Source organism: Prunus avium, chromosome 2 (assembly GCF_965620075.1).
Source record: "Prunus avium chromosome 2, drPruAviu1.hap1.1, whole genome shotgun sequence".
Lineage (NCBI taxonomy): Eukaryota > Viridiplantae > Streptophyta > Magnoliopsida > Rosales > Rosaceae > Prunus > Prunus avium.
Genome location: NC_142285.1, coordinates 5,366,343 through 5,391,889, shown reverse-complemented (window position 1 = coordinate 5,391,889; position 25,547 = coordinate 5,366,343). Strand labels below are relative to the sequence as shown.

The 25,547-nt window shown below is 35.7% G+C and overlaps 2 protein-coding genes and 1 pseudogene across 2 annotated transcripts; 2 read left to right on the top strand and 1 right to left on the bottom strand.

Moving 5' to 3' along the window:
• Nucleotides 1-1,066: 1,066 nt before the first annotated feature.
• Nucleotides 1,067-5,596, bottom strand: LOC110772601 (LEAF RUST 10 DISEASE-RESISTANCE LOCUS RECEPTOR-LIKE PROTEIN KINASE-like 2.5). Its single transcript, XM_021977058.2, has 3 exons — nt 4,028-5,596; nt 2,444-2,473; nt 1,067-2,312 (listed from the first exon to the last, which is right to left on the bottom strand). The coding sequence occupies exons 1-3, from the start codon at nt 5,418-5,420 to the stop codon at nt 1,162-1,164; spliced, it is 2,574 nt and encodes an 857-aa protein (XP_021832750.2). The 5' UTR covers nt 5,421-5,596; the 3' UTR covers nt 1,067-1,161.
• A 6,470-nt stretch (nt 5,597-12,066) lies between these two features.
• Nucleotides 12,067-13,608, top strand: LOC110772614 (Glutaredoxin family protein). Its single transcript, XM_021977070.2, has 2 exons — nt 12,067-12,246; nt 12,359-13,608. The coding sequence occupies exon 2, from the start codon at nt 12,423-12,425 to the stop codon at nt 13,245-13,247; it is 825 nt and encodes a 274-aa protein (XP_021832762.1). The 5' UTR covers nt 12,067-12,246; nt 12,359-12,422; the 3' UTR covers nt 13,248-13,608.
• A 10,675-nt stretch (nt 13,609-24,283) lies between these two features.
• Nucleotides 24,284-25,433, top strand: LOC110772613 (uncharacterized; annotated as a pseudogene).
• Nucleotides 25,434-25,547: the final 114 nt, after the last annotated feature.

Sequence of the window (25,547 nt, the reverse complement as noted above, 5' to 3'; positions counted from 1 at the left end):
GCCCATATATTCCATATTTCTCTGTTGCTACAATTGAAACCTGTATTTCAATCAACTCATTGCTTCATTTATCAAATCAATTTGAGAAAAGTACCCATTTTCTTTTGGGATTTTGGGATTTAATTTTGATGATTTGTTTTGGGTGTTAATCTGTTTTGGATTACGAAAATTGAAAATGAATTGAAAATTTATGATGCAAAAAAGAGATAATTTTTTAATTTGCCAAAGCAAAAAATGACAGATTTGCTTTTAGAAAAGTTTCATGTGAGAGAAACTAATTGCAAATTCCCTATGGATGAACATGATAACAATGACGCACATGCCTAAAAATTTAGTTATACAACTTGGGTAATTTACTATCTAAATTAATTCTTAAAACATAGATGGTAAATTACAACACCTTCTAAATTGGTTCTTAAAACGTAGATGGTGGGTCAGCATGTGGGCCTGGGAAGTGAAACTCTGGGGGTCATGAATAACCAATTCTTGGCTGCTAGTTGAAGAGTTCCAAATTAAATTTTGGGTTGGAACCTGTTGAATGCTACTGATGCAGAAGGTGGATGACAGGTAATGACAACCTTTTTTCTTTAATTGTGTTTTTTTAAATATAATGACAAAAATGCCCTTAAACTTAATGAAAATCTTAAAACATAAATGGTAAATTGCAACATTTTACAAATTTTTAGGCATGTGTGTCATTGCTGATGCTACCTCACATTGCAGGTAACAACCAATTAGCTCAATTAACCAAATTATAAGGTGAGTACATTTTTTTAAGTTTGCTTCATGTCAAATGACGAAAATCTAGAACATTCAACATAAATTTATACTCAGTAATTATTCTGTAATCCCAGGATCAGTTTTTTTCGGCACTACATAATCTTTGCTTGTTTTATTTTCATTCAGAATGACGGGAGACAAGAATATACAAAAATATAGAGCATCAACTAAAGTGCAGAACACAAAACATAGCAGGCACTACTAGGCAAAACAGAGCGCCGCATCGAGAAGACAGAACGACTGGTTGGAAGCAAACTTGAAAAAGATTTTATCCATGAAAACCAAGTTTGGCCGTAGAATATATGGTATACTTGGATAATGAAAACTATCTCATTTACGATAACGAAACTAACTATGTTACAATAATTCAGCTAGAATTTCCTAACTACCAGAGATCTGCTCATGAAACAAAATTGCCTTTGTATCTATTTCAGCTGGTTGGGATGTGATCATAGAGTTTTGTGCAGCAATTGTAGGAGAAAACAAGAAAGGCTTGGGTGCAATTTGCAATGCATGAAGGGGTCCTTCCAACATCTCTACTACTTTGCTCATTGATGGCCGATCAGAAGGATTTGTCTGAATGCACCACATACTTATTATTACCATCTTTCTTGCTATTTCTTTTTCCTCCTCTGTGATTGCCCCAAAAACATTCTCATCATTGTCTAGCTCTAGATCTTTATAAACGTAATGCGGAAACAATTCACTGGTATGAGACGCTTCCGAATCCAAATTCTTTCTTGCTCCAACCATTTCAAGAACCAACATGCCGTAGCTGTACACATCAGACTTGTGAGATACGCCTCCAAAGTTCCGGTTAAACACTTCTGGTGCAATGTACCCTGCAGTTCCTCTTGTCCCCATCATGGATACAATACTCTCCTTCGTTTTGCATAGTTTGGCAAGCCCGAAATCAGCGATTTTTGGGCAAAAATCTTTATCCAAAAGAATGTTCTGTGGCTTGATGTCAAAATGCAGGATCCTAGTGTTACATCCACGATGTAAGTATTCTAGTCCTCGCGCAATGCCAACAGCAATTTCAGATAGTGTTTTCCATTCCAAGCGACATTTTGCTTCAGATCCTTGCTTATGTATGAACTTATCTAGAGATCCATTGGGCATGAATTCATAAATCAAAGCTCTTTTGTCCCTCTCATAACAGAATCCAGAAAGAGTGACAATGTTGACATGGGAGGTTCTACCAATGCTAGCAACTTCATTAATAAAGTCTTCTGCATTACCGTTGGACTCACTTAGGACTTTCACTGCCACGACAAGGCCATCCGGCAGCCTGCCTTTGTACACGGTTCCAAATCCACCTTTACCTATTTTATCTTTGAATGAGTCTGTCATTTTCTTGACATCTGCATAACTATACCGTTTTAGAGTAAGGGATCCATTGTTCCTTATAAATGCCTCAACATCAAACTCATCCCTTATATCTTTCTTGAAGAAACCTGATATTCTTTTCCTTGATATGCATACAATGCAAGCAATGATTATGAAGATCCCCGAAACACCAGCCGAAATGCCTATATTGAAAAATTCTTTAAGTTATGCATTTCATTGATTTGTGAAAGAAAGCAAAGATTGAAACTTCTGGCATTTCTTTGAACAAAAAAGAAAACTTCTGGTATTTGCAATTTATCATATATATACGCACCTATTTCATATTTAGCCTTTGAATTTGAATCTGCACAGAAAAAAAAGGTTAAATCATAAGAGTTCTTCGGATGGTGTATCATGTGCTTCTCCAACCGCATCAGTCATTTTCTTTTCTTTTCTCTTTAAACAAACAGAAAAAGCAGTTCGAACCAATGTAAAGCATGCGATATTTATTATGATAAGCTTATTTATATATATTTTCAGAATTAGTGAATGAGAAATCGGGCCAAACAAAAATTTGAGAATTGAAAACCTTTTAAAGTTGTTTTAAAAGAAATTCGCAATTATTTTGAGAACTTGCTTTCATCTTTCTGAAAACAAAAAATGAACGCTGTAACCAAACATGTTTTCACTTTTCATCTTAAAGATTGTGGTTATCGTAAGCTCGGTGGGTGGCTGTTGAGGTTCAGTGCACTACTAAAATTTGGTATTCGACAACATTGCTTATGACATTAGACAATGAAAACTTAAATGACATGATTCTTATATCTTTACAAACTTTGCTGCTTCAAACCACTGATGTCTTTTGTGTAATACATAGCATCAACACAATGAAGTAGTGATGCCTATTGGCTACTGCTCTGCTCTCCCTTTCTTCATCGTCTTCCCGCTTATGCTGCCACTCTCTCATTGAAAAAGGTGGGTTTAAAGGGATTTACTTGCAGCCTCTTGGTACTTCGATGTGCACAATTTGAATAATAATCTTTCTGTATGCATTTAGGTGTGGAATTTTCTTTGTTTCTTGGGTTTCCTAGTTGCTAAATTTTATAAACTTAATGCTTAGTTTATGCTTTCTAAAACGTATTACACCCAGGAGCAAATCGACATATGGTGCGGAACGAAAGGGCAGAGGTTATGCTTAACTGGTATTGACTTCAATTCAATGGTGGTGGAGCTGATGTTGCTGCCATGCCTTTGTGCTCTAGCAGTTTTTTGTGTAACTCTTGATTTTTTTAGTTTTTAATTTGGGATGATGAAATATTTAGATAAAAGTTTGAGTTATTTACAATATCCATTTATGACACCAGCTGACTACAACTCAAGTAGAATGATCAAAGTCAACAAAGGTGGACTCAAGTTTTTAGCATCTTAAGTACCGATGTCGATGGGAGTGTACGGATGTCTGGTAGGTGTATTTGTTAGGCTGCTTGGAGCATATGATACTGCAAAGTGTTGACTGGCACCATCAAGACTTCCAATTTGATGTCCGTACCAAAGGATCAAAATGACAAAAACATGAACACTCTTAAGGGTTTACGGGTCAATTGGTTTACAAAATTTTCTGTCCTAGATGTTCAATTGTGGAAGTTCATAGCAACCACAATCTCTTTTCTTGTATCTGTGAGGTTCAGCAGTTTCTATTTTCTGTTTCTGCAGATAATTGACTCTAATTACCATGGACTACATAGCACATAATTCCCAATTTCGGACCCGGGTTTTATCAGCTAGCTCGGATCGGTGTAATAAAAAAAGTGTGGATGCCACCAATCCTGGAATTTCAATGACACAAAAAACTTCTAACATCTTCCTAATTAATAGTCTGTAATTTATAATGGAATGAAAAGGGAAGGAACAGACATACCTTTTGGTCTGGGTGGTGGTGGATTTGAAATATTTGTTGTAATATTACATCTGGTTGCATAGGCCCGATTATCCTGGCAAAAGCAACTGAATCCACCAGAAGTAGTGTTAATCCCACACTTCCCTCCCGATTGCATACAAGTGTTGCATTGATCAGTATGAATCTGCAATTCCAATTCAAAGCCCCCATCTACCGCTTCTTGGATAGCAGTTTGGTTGGCCTCTAGAGCTGCAGCAGCTGTTGTAGAAACTGGAACAATGACCCGATTTTTACAGGCCCCTGGAGCAACTGGATCAACTCGGGGGCTTGGCGTGACATATGAAACGGTGATGTTACCGCTGTTTCTTCTACTGCAAACTTGGGAAGTAGAAGTAAGGTCTGGAGTGGTAGTTGTTGTACTTGTACTTGTATTGCACCCGTAGTATAAGGTCAGGTTTGTAAACCCAGAGGAAGTATAATGAAACATAGACGAGTTGATGCTGGTGTTAACAAAACTCGGAGGACAGATTGTTTTCCAATAGTCCTGCCTAGCAACTGTAACAGAAGGAGGAGCCCGACTGGAGTTGGTTTTAAGAATTCTGTAGTTGATATTCGACATGTTGATCACCGGAACATTGTCTAGGCATGCGACCTCGAACCCGGGCAGGCCACAGTAACTAGCTCGGTTTACTCCCCAAAACGGGTACGAGAGGCCTCCGATGCCACCGCAGTTAATAGCTTCGCTGCAGTTGCTATGCAGGGACCAAGTGACCTGAACACCCTCTCCTTCTACGTCTAGTTGCAATGCTTTCCAGACAGCCTCAGAGGCTACAACAACATTGTTCTCACACGGCGGTTGGCCTGCATGTTCTGCATCACATCCCACACGCGAATCGCATTCGTCCACCACTTTCGCCGTCACACTCTTCCCGTTGCCCGCCGTAATTATTATCATCCTCCCGCACATCTTCCCCCCATTATACCACCCAGTGGAAAGTCCCACGATCCGCTCAGTGTTTTCATGGTATTGCTCGTCGCACTCGGCTGCTCCTCCGCCATCTCCGCCTTTGTTGAATTCGTTGATTTCAAGTTTGGCTATGGTGGATGAAGTTACTGGCGGGGAGCATGTGTATGTAGGGTATGATATGTTATTGCAATGGAGAGTTCCCGAGGGATTGCAACCTCCGGGGGTCATGGGAGGTGGTGGCGACGGTTTACTGCATATGTGAGTCCCAACATCCGGGTCGTCGTTGCACTTGCGGTTGATGCAGATGAGCTGACCATCGCAGTCGTCGAGGGTTGCGCATGCGCCGTTACAGGAGGACAGGGCCAGTGATGGTTGAGGAAGAGAGATGATATTGATTAAGAGGATGAGAGACAAAAGATAAACAAACATCAACAGCAAGCTTACCATTTTGGAAAGGCTTGTTGCTTTGAGGAGGCGTTTGCTTTCATTCCAGTTTCACTGTCACTAATTTTGTTTGCTTTTACTTTTATTTTTCTGCTTATTATTTGTGTTGAAGTTAGAAGAATCCATGACAATAAATTTGAGGTCGAAAATGAGGGATGATGATGATGTTGGAAGTCAAAAAGGGGCAAACATTCTCCGCCAGAGTCTACACGCAAAGGAGGCTACAGAAAATTAAGGAGGCTATAGTGTGAGCGAGCGATGACCATACATTCATACATTCACCAAAATATCACAAAGGATGGCATTGGTCTACAGCTAGCTTGCCCTCGTGTGTAAGTAAAATTCTGCAAATCTGTTTCTAGTCCACTTTTTGGATCCCTCTCAACGCAAAAGCCCCACTAAAGCGTGGTCCAATCTCCACTGATTGCTATGGCACTATCTTCTTTTTCCATTTATTTTTGGTGAATATATGCTCAACTTTGAATTGAGTAGTTCAGTCATTTTCCTTTGTGGGGCATGCTAGGATTCTAGACAATTTTTAATAACTTTGTCGAAATGAAAAAAAATAAAATATTATCCTTAATTCCCATTGTTATCATTGTGCCATGCATCTCTCCACTTATTCAAAGCTACACCAATTCTCCATTCATTAGCATTTTCTCATTCTTGTTCTTGAGTTTGGAAAAACTAGTACTTTAGGATCCCCTTTATTCACAGATAATGATAATGATGAAAATGAAGATGAAGATGATTTGTTGTTCGGTTCAACATGAAATTCATTACACTGCTTTCGAAGAAAGTTGTATAGTCACAACGGCTGATGCAGGAATGTTATCTCATGGGGTGAGTGGTGTAAGCCTTTCAACACATAGATTATTTTAATATAAAAATATTATAAATAATACAATATAATTCAATTGAAATACTAATTCTTATTTGACCAAACAAAAATATGATTATCATTCAAGCATAATAATAAATCCTAAAAATATAAAATACTCAATTGTTCGTAAAATATTCAACACCAAAAGAAGCACTGAATTCATTCACTAAATTAGATAGCTAATGGTATATAAAATAAAATAAAATAAAACATTTTGTTTCTCATAAAACGCAACGTTTCCTTTAAAATAATGGCTGCGTTCCTTTTTTTCTTTTTTTCTTTTTTTCTTTTTTTCTTTTTTTTTTTAAAGTCAGATAGTGGATAGCGTGTTAAAAGCCCAATTCAGCAGGACTGCCTTAAAAACAATGCATTCCACTCAGATTAAGAATAAGAGTGAATGAACGGCGTCGCTTTGTTAAAGAAAACCTTAGAAAGAAAAAGAAAACAAAGAGCACACGTAGTTTGGTCTTCTTCTTCCTCGCTCAGATACGCCTTATAGAGCCGCAAAGCGACGTCATTTTGCCCAGACTGCCAAGGAAAACCAGGGACCTCCAAGCCAAATTCAGGGCTGCCATGGGGTCAATTGACCCCTCTTGTCCCTTGGTGCGTTCGCCCCTGTACATGCACAAGCTAACACTAGTTCCGTTATGGGAATGGAGGTGCGAACTTAAATATTGTGAATCATGATTTTCATATACCAAATATCCTCTCGATTACATTCCTCAAGGAAGCATGATGAAAACAGAACAACTCAACTTCGTTTGCACGGTCACGACCTTGACCAGCAAACTCTTGGAGATTATATCTAACACCTCAATACAAAGCCAAAAATTACCGTCGATTTGGAAATCCACAATCCACTAAAAAATATTTACCTGACAAAAAATACATATACTAAATGTATAGAAAATCAATACCATAGTATCCAATGTATGACCTAATGTAAACTAAAAATAAAATAATTACATATACCTTGTGGGACTTTAAGTACATTTCTTCTTGTTAGCACTCTTGAATCATGAGCTGAACTCTCTCACCCACTAAGAATATATATGAACTCCAAATCAAAGTTGCAAGGTGCTAATACATTTTGTGATATTATTGTATGACGATTATAATAGTTGCTTATATCATGTTCCGTTACGATTGCTAGAATATGTGTGCCATTAATAGGGACGATACAATCCTAAAATAAATTCAAAAGTTTAAATTAATCCAAAAGTTTATTTAATAAATTCACAATTAATAAATAATAAAAACACCTTAATAAAACAAGAAACAGATGGAAAAGTTTAAGAAAGGGTCATGAGGCATTAGTATAATTTCCAAAATATATGTGATTTATTTGTTCAATTTACAATTAATAAAGAAAAAAATAACCTATCCAAAAAAAAATAAAAATAAACATATGGAGAAGGTTAAGAACGGATCATGATGCATTAGTACAATTTCCAAGATATATGATTTATTTAATCAATTCACAATTAATAAATAAAAAACAACTTATAAGGAAAAAATATATATATATATGCAAAAGGTTAAGAAAGGATCATGATGCATTAGTACAATTTCCAAATTATATATGATTTATTTTGGTAAATTTGTAATAAACCCCATTTGTTGCAATGATTTTAGACTTAAATGTCAAAATGGTCCATGTGTTTTATCCATTCTGCCAATTTAATCCCTATGTTTTTAATTTAGTTCGTTAGCCAATATAGGACAATCTGTCAAATAGACGTTAAAATGGACATGTACATTGCACGTGAATGGGCATAAAGATATTTTAACACATAAACCGAAACGCTTAAACGCTTGTGACTCTGACTCTCAAATTAAATCAGAGTCGCTAGCTTTTGAAACCCCAAATTCTCATGAAACACCAAATTCTCTGACAAAACAACTGTGTTCATGAGAATTTGGGGTTTCAAATTCAATTAGTTCCCTTGAATATCAATCACACGTGAGTCTGCATAAAGATAGCACGCAGACTAATCGAATCTGATAGAGGCTCAAACAACCCAGGTTTCAAAACCGAAAACTAGGTAGAGATTTCAAAACCAAAACCACCCCAACGTTTGAATTTATGGAGTTCAATAGATGATGACCACCAAGCTTCAAGTTTTCTTCTTAGCAAAGGTTTCAAAGAGGTGAATCTATGCCAAGCTCTATTTGAAGCCACAATTTTTGTGACCTGAGTATATTGGATCTAATACATTTTTACATATCTATAAAAATTGTTTCTTAGCACTAATTGGTTTGTAAAGTTCAGAGGAAAAAAAAAAGCTGGCATGAAATGAAACGTCCACTGTAAAAAATAAAAAAAAAAACTAAAGAATTGGTGGGCACTGAAGGTCGTCCCTGGATCAACTTGGCTTGTCAAGAGTGCTCTGTTTGTGTGATAGTGATGACTGGTATTTGGTATTGTGTGAGGTACTTAATTTGTTCCAGAAAGAACTTTAATAGAATCAATCTAATAAATAAATCAAGAAAGAACTTTAAGAGAACTTCATATGTTCCAATTACATATTCACATGAACTTGTTCCCAAGTACATCCCTGAATTCTCATGAACACAACAGATGTAAACACAAGGAATAGAGTCGCGAAGGTTTGGGTTTATGTGTTAAAATACCTTTATGTCCACTCATGTGTTGTGCGATACACATGTCCATTTTAACGTCTATTTGACAGATTGTCCTACATTGGCTAACAGATGTAAACATATGGACTAAATTAGCCAAATTAAAAATACATTGACTAAATTAGCCGAATGGGTAAAACACATGGACCATTCTGACATTTAAGCAATGGTTTTATATATATATACACTAAAACCTATAAATTGAAGAAAAAAAACCGAAAAGGACCAACTGTATTATTTGAATGATGTGTGAAATACAATTATTATCCTTGCATTATGATTTTAAAAGCAAAAAACTATGATGGTAGTATTATAATTTTTAGGTTTTCCATATATATATCATACAAGTTTTGGGAAACCTAAAAATTATAATACTACCATCAGAGTTTTTTGCTTTTGTAGGGTTATTTTAGTATTTTGAACGGATTATCCATCAGAGTTTCTAGAGTTTTAGTATTGTAGAGTTATTTATGAACTTATGTAGGTTAGATGCCCTTTCTCAACTCAACTAATTCAAGCTTTATCGAATAATTTATTTAATAAATCAAATAGAGCTATTCGTGCCTTCGAGGTAAATAAACCATCATTGAGTTTGATAATGGCTTTCCACCCAAAAAAAAGAAAAGAAGAGAATTTGATAATGGCTAAAGAGAATGAGGAGATACAGTGGGCCATGTGTTACATTTAGCTGAGGGCTTGAGGCCCATAGAGTGGGATACAGTGGGGTCATGTATGGCCCATTAAACCAAGCCTTCGTTCCTTGTATGCCTTTTATCTTAAAAAATTCAGCAGAGTTCAAATTAAAAAATAATAAAATCTGTTTAAGTGCCTGTTTGGCATAGCTTATTTGGGATGATAAGTGATTTTTAAAAAAATTTGGGAAGCCCAGCCCGTTTGGTAAATTATGAAAAAATCACTTATTGTTAAAAATTGATGTGAGAGAAAATTATAAGAGAAAGCAGCTAATGATGTGCTTTTATTTTCTGATTATGCATGAATCAGTTTCGAAGAGGCGCTGGGTTTAATGATTATGTGGGAATCATTTTTAAATTATGCGAGAATCAGTACCAACAACATTTTGAACAAAAAGTTTACCAAACGCAAAATTGCTTTCTTTCACAGCTGATTTCTCTCACAACAAATCTAACATCGATTATTTTCACAACACAACAATGTCAAACTGTCGAACCATTTTAAAAAGAAATAATTAAATAATAATCCCTTTGTAGCTGAGAATTGACTCCTTTGTTGTGTAGCTAGTGGCTAGCTGGGCTTAACCCTTCCCATGCCCATCATTAAAATTACTTTACTTTTTTTTTTTAATGGTCATTTTGGTTTGATGTGTTGATGATCAAGACCTCATGATGATGATCTCACAAACTTTGGATCCATTATTGAGGCCTAATAAATTTTAGTCCACCCTTACCCACCACCAAAATAAATAAGTCAATAAAGTGGGATAAGATTGGACAACCCACTAAATCCCTACAGCATTATGATTGATACATTTTTATAAACCAAAACCCTATTTGGTTTACGAAATAGATTTAAGGAGAAATCACTTCCCATGTTATTTTTAAAGGGATGAGAAATGGAAGATTTATTTATCATATTTGGTAATGCTGGGAAAGTAACCGGTAGATATCACTTTCTTTCCTTTTTCATGTTTGTTTTGAGTAGGAATGGAAAACAAAGTTTGTATAATTTTCCAATTATACTTATATTAAATAAAATTTTTTTAAAAATGTATCTAATAAAATATTGCAATTCTAAATTGTCAATGGGGACAAAATAGTCATGAAAAATGTGCATTTAATATTGGCTCATTTTCTCGAACTTTCCTATGAGGGAAAACAAAACCTAAGGGGCAGGAGGGCTTCATTTTCCTCTTACTTTCTCATGTGCAAGACAACAATTTCCCATGTCTAAACTTACTAAACATGGGAAAACAATTTATTTCCCATCCCTAAGCCTCCTTTCTCATGAACCAAACGGGGCCCAAAAGTAATATTTTTTAATTCCTTTGTGTTTTTAGAAATAATATTATTTTTTGAGTATAAGCGATAATCTAAATTACAGTGAGGGGAGTTTCTCTCACACATACACACATCAAGATATTATGGGGGTTCGAACATGAAACTTCTAGTATGCAAGTCAAAGCCATTTTCCACTGGACTAGATCCCGTTGGCTGAATTAATATTATTTGATTTTAAATAATGAGCAATCATCTCTTAGCATTATAATTGACTGGTGATTGATTGTACAATAACATAACACATTAGACTATCTAAAAATTTATGTGCAGATAATTGACCATGTAAACTAAAATGCATATTCTAGTAGTTAATAATATATGTAGCTTTTCAAAACTGATAACATCAAAATGTTTTTACTTTTCATGGATTTAAATCACAATGGTTCTATATATAATTTCAATGTCAATTTAAGCAGTTTACACTATAAATAAATAAAAATCTAAAACCCAAAATTCCTCATCTTAAATCATTTCATCTAAATAAATCATTAAACATTTCAATTTAGAAAAGACCATAATAAAGTCTATGCTTGGGATTTGTGAGTAATGTTCAAGGATTTCTATTATAAATTAAAAACATTGCAGCACATGCAGGAGAAACATAACAGGAATTACACCATGACATAAAGATACACAGGGACAGAGCAACTAGTGACAAAATATTCTGGTACTCAGCTAATAAAAAAATAAAACTTTTTGACATGAAAATAAATAAAATACTTCAATCAAGGAATTAATAAATAAAATAAATAAATAACCGCGTAATTAATCATGTTTTTGCTGGATTACCGCGTCTTTAAATCAAAGCAAGACGGTGGGCCCTCATGTCAGCAATCAACAAATCCAAGGCTAAAGTCAAGAAAAGCACTCTCTCTCTCTCTCTCTAAAAAATAAAATAATTTTTCCAATTCTCTCTCCATATAATAACACTATAAATTCTGTTTTTTTTTTTTTTTCTTCCAACAAAACAGACATAATCAAACTGCCTTAGCTTTGTTATTATCAAAACCAAAAACCCAAAAAAAAAAAAATAATAATAAAAAAAAGCCTCCCTTTGAAAAGCAGCCATAGGAGGAGGAGGAGAGAGAGCTCTCCACGTTTTCTCATCACAACAAACAAAACTGAATAAAAAAACAAAACCAAAAAAACACTCGCTTTTGACAGCACAAAAAAGCAACAAACCCAATTTCCCTCATCTTCTACCTACCTACCTATAATCTCACAATCCTCCACCGTCACCTCCACCGCCCTTCTCTGCAATCCAACGGTCTGTTTTTATTCCGATCAATTCATTTTTTCAACATTTCTCGTTAGACCTAATTTGTACGGTCAATTCTGTTCATTTCTTGATCGAATTCGAATTTGAATTTAAACCCTAGGGTTGAAGAACACCAAAAAGGAGCTCAATTAATTCAAATTCCCGGTGATTTTTCATCTGGGTCGATGGCGGATCTTGAAAATAGGCTCGAATTGTCGGGTAAGCCCAAACCCACCTTGTTCTTCAATCGATCGCTTAGCATGTACCCTACCCCCATGGATGCTCCCAAGAAGCCCCATTTCCATGCTTCGCTCGATCACCACACAAATTCCTTCAAGAAATTCTACAATTCCATCGAGACGGTGCGTTCCGCCAGCAGTTCCTTCAAAGGGAAGGTCAAGAAGCTCTGCAGTTTCTTCGAATCGGAGAAACCTGGGTCGCGAAATCCTGATGAATCGCAATCCCTGATTAATGTCAAGCTAAGACCCTCGAAGTCAATGGCGCCGTCGAAATCCATGGCGCCAGATTTTCGGATTCTGTCGATTCGGTTGCCAGGCACGGATGATCGAATTGTGGTGTATTTCACGAGTTTGCGAGGGATTCGGAGGACATATGAGGATTGTTATGCTGTGAGGATGATATTCAAGGGGTTTGGGGTTTGGGTTGATGAAAGAGATATATCTATGGATTCGGCTTATAGGAAAGAGTTGCAGAGCGTTTTGGGTGAGAAGAATGTGAGTTTGCCACAAGTATTTATAAGGGGAAAGTATGTGGGAGGTGCTGAGGTGATCAAACAGCTGTTTGAGACTGGGGAATTGGCGAAAATTCTTCAAGGGATTCCTATTCGGAAACCCGGGTTTGTGTGTGAAGGTTGTGGGGATGCGCGGTTCGTGCCCTGCATGAATTGCAGTGGGAGTAGGAAGGTATTTGATGAAGATGAAGGGATGCTCAAGAGGTGCCCTGAGTGCAATGAAAATGGTTTGATTCGGTGTCGTGATTGCAGCTCTTGAGTTGCCAAATGCCACGTTGCTGCATACTCTAGACGCCCTGCTGTTGTTCATAAATAAATAACTACTCGAGAATAGTTGATGGTAATGCTTAAAGTTGGGATCCAAATTTCTCTTTGATTTGTGGTTTTTTTGTTGGTTGATTGTGCATCTGTTGGGGACTGATGTTCATTCACTCTTTGAACTGCATTTTGAATAATAGCGTATGTTATCAAGATGCAAAATTGGTATGGGTATGTCTGATTGTAATACACACTAGGGAGAGGTGTTTCTTTCCTCCCCAATGGCAATGTAAATATTTAGTATATTGTATCTCTGCAAAGGGTTGCAAACTAATGAAATGTATTGAGATTGGATTTATTTATGCCTTAACTATCCACTCTTGAATATCTTTGGCTTTCAATGCAGTTTAGTGTACGTTTATATGTAGATCTTTTCTTGATTAGTGGAAGTTTTGATATGATTATGTGGACATAATGGAATTAGGATTTGGCCTTCTGTGTGATTAGGATTTGGTCTGTGTGTATGGGGTTCCTGTTGTATTTGTAAAATTGTGAATGTATTCACTTGTAGGGAATCAGTGCAGATAATTTTTGTGAGTGATTACTTTCAATATGCTGCTTTGAATTTGATTTCATTCATCTACTTAATACGTGGGAATGGAAACTCTGATTCTTATTTTTCATTGGATTTTTGATCGGTGGGGATCAATATCTGGTGGTATGAAATCAAACTTCTTGTTCGGTAATCAAACAGAGGTTTTTAATATTTGTTGCTTGCAACTAACTGATCTCTGTGAGTATAGAATGTGATCTGGTGCATTCTTGTTCGTTTTCTTCTCTCTTTTCTTTTCTCTGCAAACTAAATAAGAGCTCTAGTAACAGGGTTGTGTTTTATCCTTTGTTGATAATGAGTTTGATCTTGTGTAATTGCTCTCCTGTTGGATTCATGCTAATTGTCGTCAAAATGGAAAGTTGTTAGTGTTTTTAGTGTTTGGTGTTGTGGATTTCAACATTGTGATTACTGGAATCTTTTATCATTATTTCTTCTTCTGAAAACAGTGACAGAAAACTTCTAAGTTCTGAATGTCTATTTCTGATCTGATGATGTGTACTGGATACCATTTGGTTCATATTTTATCCTTATTTATCTATTCTCATTACCTGTTTACTTAATTTGGCCATGGTTTTGCATTTGTTTGACTTCCATACTCTGTTGTAAGCCTCTTGATCCTGATACCTAGTTTTCTATTCTATTTTTGGCTTAGGCCTGCATTGCAGTCTTGCACACACTGGATTGCAGTTTTACACACTGCAATGCAGTTTCCATTTAATTACAATTGGCTAAATTGTTTTATCATTGGATATTTGTATGATTTTTGAAGTCAATGGAAATTATACAATTGTGTCATCAATGGATATGTCTTTTTGACTTTGTTCAGTTGCTTGTTTTCATGATGGCTTTGCCTTTTGGTTTTTTTTTTTTTTTTTTCTTTTTGTTAGTGAGGTTGCAACTTGATCAGAAATTGCAATGCAGAAAGCGAAAACTGCATTGTAGAAAATGGAAACTTGAGTTTTCGTTTCCGTTTTAGTACTTTCATCATGGTTTTGCATTTTGGTTCCTCACTTATTAATATGTTTATTTTTTGCCAGAAGTTTTTGTTCCCATAACTGCATTGTAGTTTTAGCTTTTTATTGTGGATTTTATTTATTTATTTTACTTCTTGGTGCAATTATCCTAAGGTAAGTCTTAAAAGTTAACATAGGTCTAAAAATGTCTAGATTTTAAGAAATTTTATTGTCGATGGCAGAATTGTGACGCCATGAAAAAATGTTGTTAACAAGGCAGACCTTGATTAGCATGTTTATCATCAATGCTGGTTCCGGTTTCAGAATGCTTGAAGGAAAAGAATATGAAGGAAAATAATATTGTCAATATATTAGTCTTCTTGTTTCAATGCAGTGAAGGTCTTTGTAATAAATTCAGTATGTGTAATGTTTCGGTTGGTGTTTTTGGTTTAGTGACTTTTAGTCTCCTCGTACTCGAAAAGAAGAAAAAGATATTTTTTCCTTTTTTGGTTACATTGGGAGGAAAGAAACCCCTTGGGGTTTCGAACCTGGGTTTAGAGATAATTTAGGGTTTAGGGATAGTTAGGTTTACCATCCATTACAAGTTAACATATCCATTACAATTAGGCCATTACCGTAGTCTTTATTGTCTCCTTTTGAGTTTTTACTTTTCCAGAGTTATGACCCATATAAAGAATTTAGTATTTTCACTTTTAATACTTATATTGTGTACATATGTATGTATTTTTCATGTTTAATATCCTTAGTTTTTTACAAAATTTTCAATAATACACATAAAATTCGTGTATTATACATATAATTTTTGCATAATATTGAATAAAAATAATATATTTAAAAACATTTAAATCTATAAAGTATATATCTTGAAACTAGCAAATTAATATCTATAAAGTATAAACTAATGCAACTAGAAGGGTCTTTTTTTTTTTTTTTGTTTATAAATGTTTTTTAATAAATATTATAGCCGTGTGGCTATACTTCTTTTAATTATAATTATATTATAATATTCTTTTAATTATAATATACTACGATTTTTATTTTAAAAGCTATACTGTTTTTGACACGTCGCCACTCCCCGCTAGGCGGGTCCTCTATTTGTTTTTATTTCTAAATATTATAGCCGCGCAACTACACCTTCTAATATCCTTACAGAGTATAGCCATGCGGCTATACTATTTTTACACGATTACTATTGTCTTTTTTTAAAAAATTGTTTTTCCTCGATTTTTTTTATTGATAGTTTAGAGCATTATCCATTACTATTAGGCCATTACCCGAGTCTTTATTATCCCCTTTTGAGTCTTTACTTTTTCAGAGTTATTACACATATAAAGAATTGAGATATTTAGTCATATACTCATTCATAGCACTAAAACTATAAATAAACCCTACACTATTTAATTTCTATAAACAAACCAAAAAATGATAGCTGGCCCTATTGAATTTAATTTTGATTATTGAATTACTTTGATGCCCTATTTAGTGTTTTGGGTATGTTATAAATAGGCTTTGGGTGTGTTTCCAAAGTCCATTTCATGTAGGGTCTTTTTTATTTTTTTATTGATAAATAATTTAGGCTCCTATATTGGGTATAATAGTGAATCTCCCTAAAGAATTTAGCATTTTCACTTTTAATACTCGTATTATACAAGTACATATGTATTTTAAATATATTATATATTTTTTATTTAAAAAAATAATAATAATAAAAGTACCCTCCTAGTTGCATTAGTTTATACTTTATTAATATTCATTGGCTAGTTTCAACATATCTAGTGCAAATATTGAAGAGAGAGAAATTTCAAAGTAATTTTGAGAGTTCAATTTTTTCTTCTTATTTTTTTGTGGGTATGTTTGATTTTGATCTAGCTCATTCTCTCGAGTGAAACTTGTTTGAGGAACATCAATCAATATTATTCTAATAATTTAATTAAACAACAAATAGAATATTTATAGAAAAAAAAGGGGACCCGCCTAGTGATTAGGCGCCCACCTAGCGATTAGGTGCCCACATGTTAAAAAATGTCCAAAAACGGTATAGCCAAGTGGCTATGCAATTTTCACTACTACAATTTTAGCTTGTATTGACAACCTAATACTGGAGAAGGAGCATTTCAGCCAGTACTAGAACCCATTACTGACTAAGTAAAGTGATTTGCCACTACTAAATGATACTGGTGAAGTCTTTCGTCATTACTAATTTTACTGGCGAGCCACAGTGCCAACAGCTTCAAGGGTGGGGAGCGAAAACATCAGGCACCCAAATTTTTAGATAGCGGGAAGCCAAATTTTATCACTGACGAGTTGCTTTGCCACTACTAGACTTAAATATAATTTTTTTTTTTACTTTTTGGTTACAAAAAAGTAACTCTAAAAACTCTCTCTACTCCAAACAAACCATATCTTCTCTCTATTTTTTTCTTTTGTTTTTTGGGTTTTGCTCTCTATGTCACTCAGTCTCCCCTCCTTCCTTCCTCTCTTTTGTTTTTCCATTGAAGAATTGTTTTCTTCCTTCGAGCTATTGGAGTTGGAGGAATGTTGTGGTAGTGATTTAAGTATATGCTGGTTCAAATTGACAGGGGGATTAAATTTGGGAGTTTTCTTTGCTCTTTTCAGTTGTGGGTGATTTGGTCCTTCTTCTTGAAAGAAGGCCCATGTTCTGGTGAGACTTGTGTTCCTATTTCTTTTGCTTGTTTCATGAGTCTGATTTGTGGGTATGTGTTTATCTATTGCAAGATTGTTGAATGTTTTTTGGAAACTTAAAATCCAAGTCTGTTTCCCTTTTACCCTTTTCTATTATATAGTTGTTCTTTGATTATTGTTGAATAAAATTGTTCGTAGTAATGAGAGTATTGGGCTTTTATATATGTTTGAGTTGTTCTCTTATTTTGTTTTGGTTGACTTGTTATTTGTTTAAGCATCTAGAAAGTTTTTTAAAGGTAGTTTTATTCATTTATGTTTTCTTGTTCATTATTCTTTATGTTATTTTATTTGTTCAAGTATATGAAAAACAGAAATGTAGAGGTCCAGAAGATTTTTGTCCTATGTTTTTAATACATAATTCATTGTAGAGTTTATTGGGCTGCTTATTCTATGATGACCATAATTGGATGGAGAAAGATAAACTGAATATATATAATTTTTTTTGTTAGGCTGAAATGCAGGAAAAGTTGAAGGGATTAATTGAAGATGAATGTCCTGATAATTTAGAGACACGAAGAAGGGCTTATGTCGAGGCAATGGGTCTTGAGACAAATAATTAGGGCTGCACACGGGTCGGGTTGGGTTGGTTATGGGCCCAAACCGCACGCCGAACTGGGCCTTGTCGGCAGGCCCAATTGCTTAACTGTGGACCTCTTTTGTAGGCCCATTTTCGATTTAAGTCGAAAATCGAATTGGGCGGGTCTGGTTGGGTCGGTTCGGGTATTTGCTGAGGCCCAACAGATGCCACATTTGAAGGTTTTTAAAAAAATAAGTTTTCCAGGCCCAATCTGTTTTTTTGGTCAAATTTCAACAATTCAAGTTTTCATAGTTCCTGTACAGTTTTTCCAGATTCTCCAACTCTGCAAATATACAGTTTTCATCACTCAAATACTTAAAAAAAACCTTAAAACCATAGCAAATCATCATCCACCACACATCTCCAAATACAGAAATTATTATTACAGTCCATAGCCAATTGTGAGAGTAATCTCAATCACAATTTGCATATTTGCAAAGTTCAAAATAAAATCCAAATAAAATCAAATAAATGTCCATTACATATACACATATAATTCCATGAGTTGTTTCATATTCAAATCAGATTTGCACCTCTGCATAAAGAAAGAAAAAACAATTAGTAAACATATGAATTAATAACACAAATAAACTACAAATTATGATTAATGTAAAAAAGAAAGAAAACCTTTTTCCACTTTTTCCAAAGCTTGGTAGAAATCTAACTCCTCCAATGCGGGTTCTTTGTAGTAGCTAAACTCATCCGCCCTTAACCAATCACTACAACAAATCAATGCCTCCACGGTTTTTGGAGTTAATGAACTCCTAAAGGGATCTACAACTCTCTTTCCCGTGCTAAAAGAACATTCCGAAGCCACAGTTGATGCTTGGACAGCAAATACATCTTTAGCAACATTGGAAAGTATTGGAAATTTTGTAGCATTCTCCTTCCACCAATCAAGCAATTTGAACTCATCATTGGTAAGATTCACGGGAGGTTCCAATAGGTATTTATCAATCTCATTTCTTATCTCAACAACATCCTTATCTCTCCTTGACTTCGAGAACTTTTGTAACCTTGATGATTTAGTAACATCATTGTTCACATGCAATGATCCTTCACTCTCATTAGCATGAAAAACTTGGGCAGCAGCTGGATTTTGTTTTCTATAGTAATCATACAAAGTGTGTAAAAGTGTCTTGATCTCCAATGACATGTCATTAACCCCATTTTCATCGGACACCAAGTCACCCAAGCAAAATTCCACATATTCCATCTTGTATCGAGGATCTAGAATAACCGCAACAAAGAATAACTTGTTGATGTTATTCACATTTCCCCAATATTTATCAAACTTTCTCTTCATCATTGTTGCTATTTTGCACATAACAATATCATCAACATTCATCATTGTGTCTATCTCCTCCAAAAAAGAACATATCTCATGGAGTGGGGCATTAGAAGACACGGTTTTTGATGCACTAAACCTCAGAGTAGCATCATAAAACTTCTTCAAAAATTTGACAAATACCTTTGTATTATCCCAATCCAATGAAGTTGGAGGCCCAACTCTTTTCTTCTTTTCCTTACCATGAGCTTCATACTCCTCAAAGTACCCCAAAAAGTTTGGGTCATCCTCCTCCATCCTCTCAAAACCTTTTTGGAGCTTCAAAGCACTCTCCAACATCATGTAAGTTGAATTCCATCTTGTGCACACATCTAAAGGAACCATGGTTCTAGTATCAACCTTCTCCATCTCCAAACAAGCCCTAAACTTCTCTAACCGTTGAGATGACCCCCTAATGTACTTAGCACAATTGCGAATACTCTCAATAGATTGATGAATTTCTTTCATTCCATCGGTTACAATCAAGTTTGTAATATGTGCACAACACCTTACATGCAACAAACTACCATCACCTATGAGTGAATTCCACTTTTCTAACCTCTTCTTCATGTAGCTAATACATCCATCATTGGAGGAAGCATTATCAACCGATATGGTGAAAACTTTGTCTATCCCCCATCCATTCAAACATGCCTCCACAAGCCTACCAATTGTATCCCCCTTATGATTAGGAATGACACAAAAATTAAGGATTCTTTTATGTAAGATCCAATCATCATCAATGAAGTGGGCCGTGAGAACCATGTAATTGATATTTTGAATGGACGTCCAAGTGTCGGTGGTAAGAGAGACTCTTTGTGCATTATGTGTTAAGACACTCTTGATTTTAGCTTTCCCCTCTTGATAGAGATCCCACACATCTCTAGCAATTGTTGTACGAGATGGCAAATCAAATCTAGGTTGTGCCTCCTTCAAAAATTCACGAAACCCAATACCCTCCACATGACTAAACGGAAGCTCATCCCGAATAATCATCTTGACACATGCAATTCTACATCTCTCTTTACTAAATGCATGTGCTACTAGGTTACCCCCTTTCGCTTGGCCCTCAAATGAAAGGACTTTTTGTCTTTTCTCATGTCTCAATGGAGAATTCTTACATTGACTTCTCAAATGGTGCCACAAAGTGGATGTACCATTCCTTTTACCATCACATGCATAGTCCTTTTTACAGTACTTGCATATGCATCTAGACTCACTAGTTTCATCCTCACACTTTATCTTTGTGAAATGATCCCAAACCCCCGAAGCATTCTTACAAGGCTTTCTTTTTCCTAAAGTGCTGGGGGCTGATTTTGGAGGGGCTGATTGTGAAGGGGCTGATTGTGGAAGGGCTATTGGTGGTGGTAGGTTAGTTGAAACAGGGGTTTCAGATTCTGCTTCCATTAAATTAATAATACCCTACAAAAATACAAATATTTGGTGCTTCAATAACCAAAAACAATAAGCATGTAATCAATATTGCATATCTGCCAAAGCAGCAACCAAAATACAAATATTGCATATCTGCCAAAGCAGCAACCAAAATACAAATATCACATCATTTAATAATTCCACTTTTCTAAGTTCTAACCTCTTATTTATGCCTTTAGCCTATGTGAATTGCTACCAAATTTAGTGTGACATTACAATAATCATAGAACATAAATTATTACTCAATATCTGCCAAATCACATTATTGAATGATGCAAATTTTCAAAATCCGAAATGAAATCATAAATAACAAATAAAACTACCACAAAAAATAACAAATAAAACTACTGAAAAACACAAATAAATCAAACAGCATTGTTCAAAGAAATTCAAGAAATAAATGACAGTATACTTTAAAATTACAACACCAGAAATAAATGATAAATCAAACAGCAACAACAACATAAATTACCAGAAATTACCTAGAGCAAGTCAATCGTTTCCTATGATCCCAAAATCAATTCTGTCCACAACAAATCATAACAGAGTCAGATCAGATAAATAGAATTAACAAAAATTGTCAAATCCCTAAAAAATTTTAATTAGGGTTTACACATATTCATACCTCAAACCTACAAAACTCGAGAGAGGGAGACTGAGAATGACTGAGAGAGAGCGAGAGAGACTGAGAGAGAGAGACTGAGAGAGAGTGGCTGACAGAGAGCAGGAGTGGCTGAGAGAGAACCATGTAGAAATTGGCTAAGGGAGACGAGAGTCAGAGCAAGTGTGAGAGAGAGAGAGAGAGAGAGAGAGTGACTGAGAGAGAGCAGGTGAGAGAGAGAGTGTGACTGAGAGATCGGGTGAGAAAATCTGGAAAAAAAGAAGAAGAGGAACTCGAGTCACTGAGAGAGTCGAGTGATGAGAGAGAGCGGGTGAGAGAGAAACTGAGAGATCGGCTGAGAAAATTTGGAAAAAAAAAAAGGCAGAGGCGACTCAGGCCGCCTGAGTCAGGCGAGAGTGATTGAGACAGAGAGGCAGAGACGAGAGAGTCGGGTGACAGAGGAAGAAGAAAGAGGCGCAATGAGAATGAAAACATTTCGAAGCCCTTCAGATGTTAGGGTTTCGCATAATCTGGTGTAGGAAGGAGTACGATACGCCAATGAATCCACTAATCATCCGCTGACATGTGCATTATTTTGTTTAATTAATAATATAATTAAAATACTCGGTTTGGTCCGGTTTTCAGCGATTTGGAGTGAAAAAAAACCGGTCCAACCCGGTTCAGAGCCGGTTCGGGCGGTTTTTGTACCAATTCTTTGATTTTTTAGTATAAAAATCGAACCAAACCACCTAAAGCGGTCCGGTTCGGGCGATTCGGTCGGGTTTTCGGTTATAATGCTCACCCCTACAAATAATAGAGTTCGTGGTGGACTTGGGGTGAAACCCCATCAGGTGCCTTGGATTCAGACAAAGGCAATGGGTCTTTTGTAGTACTGGTAGAATATTTCATAGTTTTGTATAGGTTAGGCAATTGAAGTTTTTGAACTCTACTGATGTAGGCAGACCTTTGTAATGTTTGAATATTGTAATCGACTTTATATCCTATTTATAAGGATCGTTGTTGTATGGTTCAATCTTTGACTATTTATATTAATTATTATTACAATTTTAGTATATCAATTACATTTTTATAGAAAGAAAAATGTATAGATAATATTACAAAACAAAAGGCATTTGAAAGAAAAACATATTTAATGGCGCATTAGCTCACAAATAAATTGACAATAATCTTGACAAAAGCTTGTTTAATACTGGCAACTTGTTTTGTCAGTAATAATTTGGAGTCCTTTTTATGACTTGTGTCAAAGAGAGACCTTTATACCCAAGGGGTTTGGTCTAGTGGATATCCTGGCTAGGCCTGCAAGTGGGCGAATATTAGCTGACCTCAGTGAGGTCCAGCGTTCGAATCCCACCTTGTGAAAAACACCCCATGGGGAGAGTCAAATCCGTTCAAGTCTACGACTCGGAGTGGTTGCTCACTTGCTATTATCAAAAAAAAAAAAAAAAAGAGAGACCTTTATTGACGAATAAGTTGCAAAAGTTGGTCAGTAATAGTAGTACTGACAAGAGTTTTATTGACAACCCTCATTTTCGCCACTGCACTCGTCAGGAAGCCAATAGTGACGAAATTCCGCTAGTAATAGAGTTTCTACTAACCATAGAGGGTTGCCAGGACAAGGGAAAATTGTAGTAGTGTTTCTAATTAAAAAAAAAATACTGTAGTAAAGCCGAGCGGCTACACTATTTTGAAAAAATCCGAGACCGTGCCTATACGATTTATAGAAAAAAGAAAGACTTATAGAAAAAAGAAAGACCTGCCTAGCGCTTGGGCGACCACGTGTCAAAACAGGTATAGCGGTGCATCTATACTATGTTTGTAAAAAAAACTTTGTAGTGAAGCCGCGCGGCAATATGATTTATAAGGAAAAAAAGAGACCCGCCTAGGACTTAGGCTCTCACTTGTCAAAACAAGTATAGCCGCGCGGCTATACCTTCAATTGTTTCAGGCTTTGTGTCTTTTGGTGGTTTCTTTTCTTGGCGACTCTGCTCTATCTGATGTCTTCATTAGGCAGCCAGTGCAAGCACAATAAACTCTGTGTAGAGATGATGATGCTTCTCCTGTAATGAATGCTTCCCTTTTCAAAAGTTAAGGATGGATGGAGGGTCATAACATGCACCTCATCTCAAGTGATCCTCCCTCTGATATCTTTCCAGACTCATGATCTTTTTCTACATATATTACTTTCTGCAGGCCCTTTCTTTAAGTCTTTGTGTTTTCTTCATCCTTTTCTTCGACAATTTTACCCAAAAAGGTTTGAACTTTGAATTCCATGTCTTTTTTTCTTTTCTAAATGTACTTATGATGTTGAGCTGTTTGGCATTTTCCATTATAATTGTCCATTAATTTCTTGCATACTGAAAGAGCTCTTTTCCTTTCCTGCACAGAAGAACCTGTTGATCAATGCCTAATTTTCTTTTCCCACTTGTTATATTAATTTCACTTTAATCAGAAGATAGATCAATATAAAACAGAAATGGAAAAGCCGACCTGCAAATTTAGTGAGAAAGACTGGTGAATTTCATGAAGCTTTCTCAAAACATTATTCAATCAAAATCTCCTCATGGACTACGTAACTCAGGATCAGACTAGCCATGTTGATAGAAATGTTGGTCGCTGGTTTTCGATTTGAATTATATACTTGTTATCTGCTCAAGCTCTGACCTGTTTTTCAAGCTATTATTTCTGCAAAATTTTGTCTCTCTTTTGCCTTACTTGAATTATATTTTGAACTCCTTTCATGTTTAAGCGGGAAAACAACTTACTGCTTTTTACTTTCTTACATTATCAATGGCTGATAAAACTGTGAAGAATATTATAAGCTTGCAGGCCGTGGTGGACAAGAGGAGCAACAAAATTATCTTCGTAGAGTCTGATAAAGATTTTATTGATGTTCTCTTGAGTTTCTTGACAATACTAATGGGAGCAATTGTCAAGCGTGACACTAAACATTTAGTATCACGTTGCATGAATAATTTGTCTGCCAGTGTTTGGGGACTTTTCCAGACTGAAGCATGTAAAGAGATGTTGCTATGTCCCCACAATGGGGCTGAATCTCATTCTGAAAACCTCAAACTGAAAATTGACAATGATGAGCCGACAAGGTACTTTCTGTGTGATAGTTTGCAATGCAACTTCAAAAATAAGTTGCAAAGGTGTTCTGTGTCAATGTGGAAGATGCATGAATGTGAAGTGCCCACTTTCAGTTTCATCCTCTGTTGAGCAAGATGGGGGCATCTTTGTAAAAGAATCAGCTAGGTTCATAGTGAGTGTTGATTTACGTGTGATGTCCCCGTTATCGGTGGCAAGCAATCCCGTGTTTACAAAGCTTGGAGCCATGAATGAGAATAGCACTACTGAACAAAGGACTTTGAATATAGGAGCTCATGAGGTAATTGAATGCTGTTTGCCAATTGTTTTATTTTTCTTTTAATACAATTGTAGTGTTTGTGGTTTTTGACCTCATGGTCTATTTTTCCAGGTTTTGAACTTGCTTCTGCGCTCATTAGTATCAAAGAAACCTCTGTCTGAAATTTTGCTGAAACTTGATCCTGTACCAATTCCAAATCCGAATTTGAGCCTTGATCAACTAATATTGACAAGTATTGAATCTCTACTACTTGGAGACATAATGAATGAGGAGGAAGAAGAAAGGATTGTTGTTAAGCTGACAGTTAGCGTCTCAAAGGATATTGTTTGTTATCCCGAAGCAGGGGAGGATTTTGCTAATTTGCTCCTCAGTTTTTTGACTGTTCCACTTGGTTTCATAGTAAAGTATATGAGGGATGCCTCTTTCAAAGGGTGCATTGATCAGTTGCACAAATGTGTCAAAGATCTTGATGAGCAGCACTTGAAGTCAAATTACCACAGGGAAATTCTACTGAGTCCTTAGATTTATCCTGGTTTTGACTTTTTGGGTGGTTGTGGGTCTAATATATGACTCTTGTAAATTGCAACTAGCTAGTAAGTTGATTTGTAGTATACAATTTGTTATCTGTAAATGGTATGAACAGTTGTTAACTTACAGTAAGTGGTATGAACAACTCTTATACTG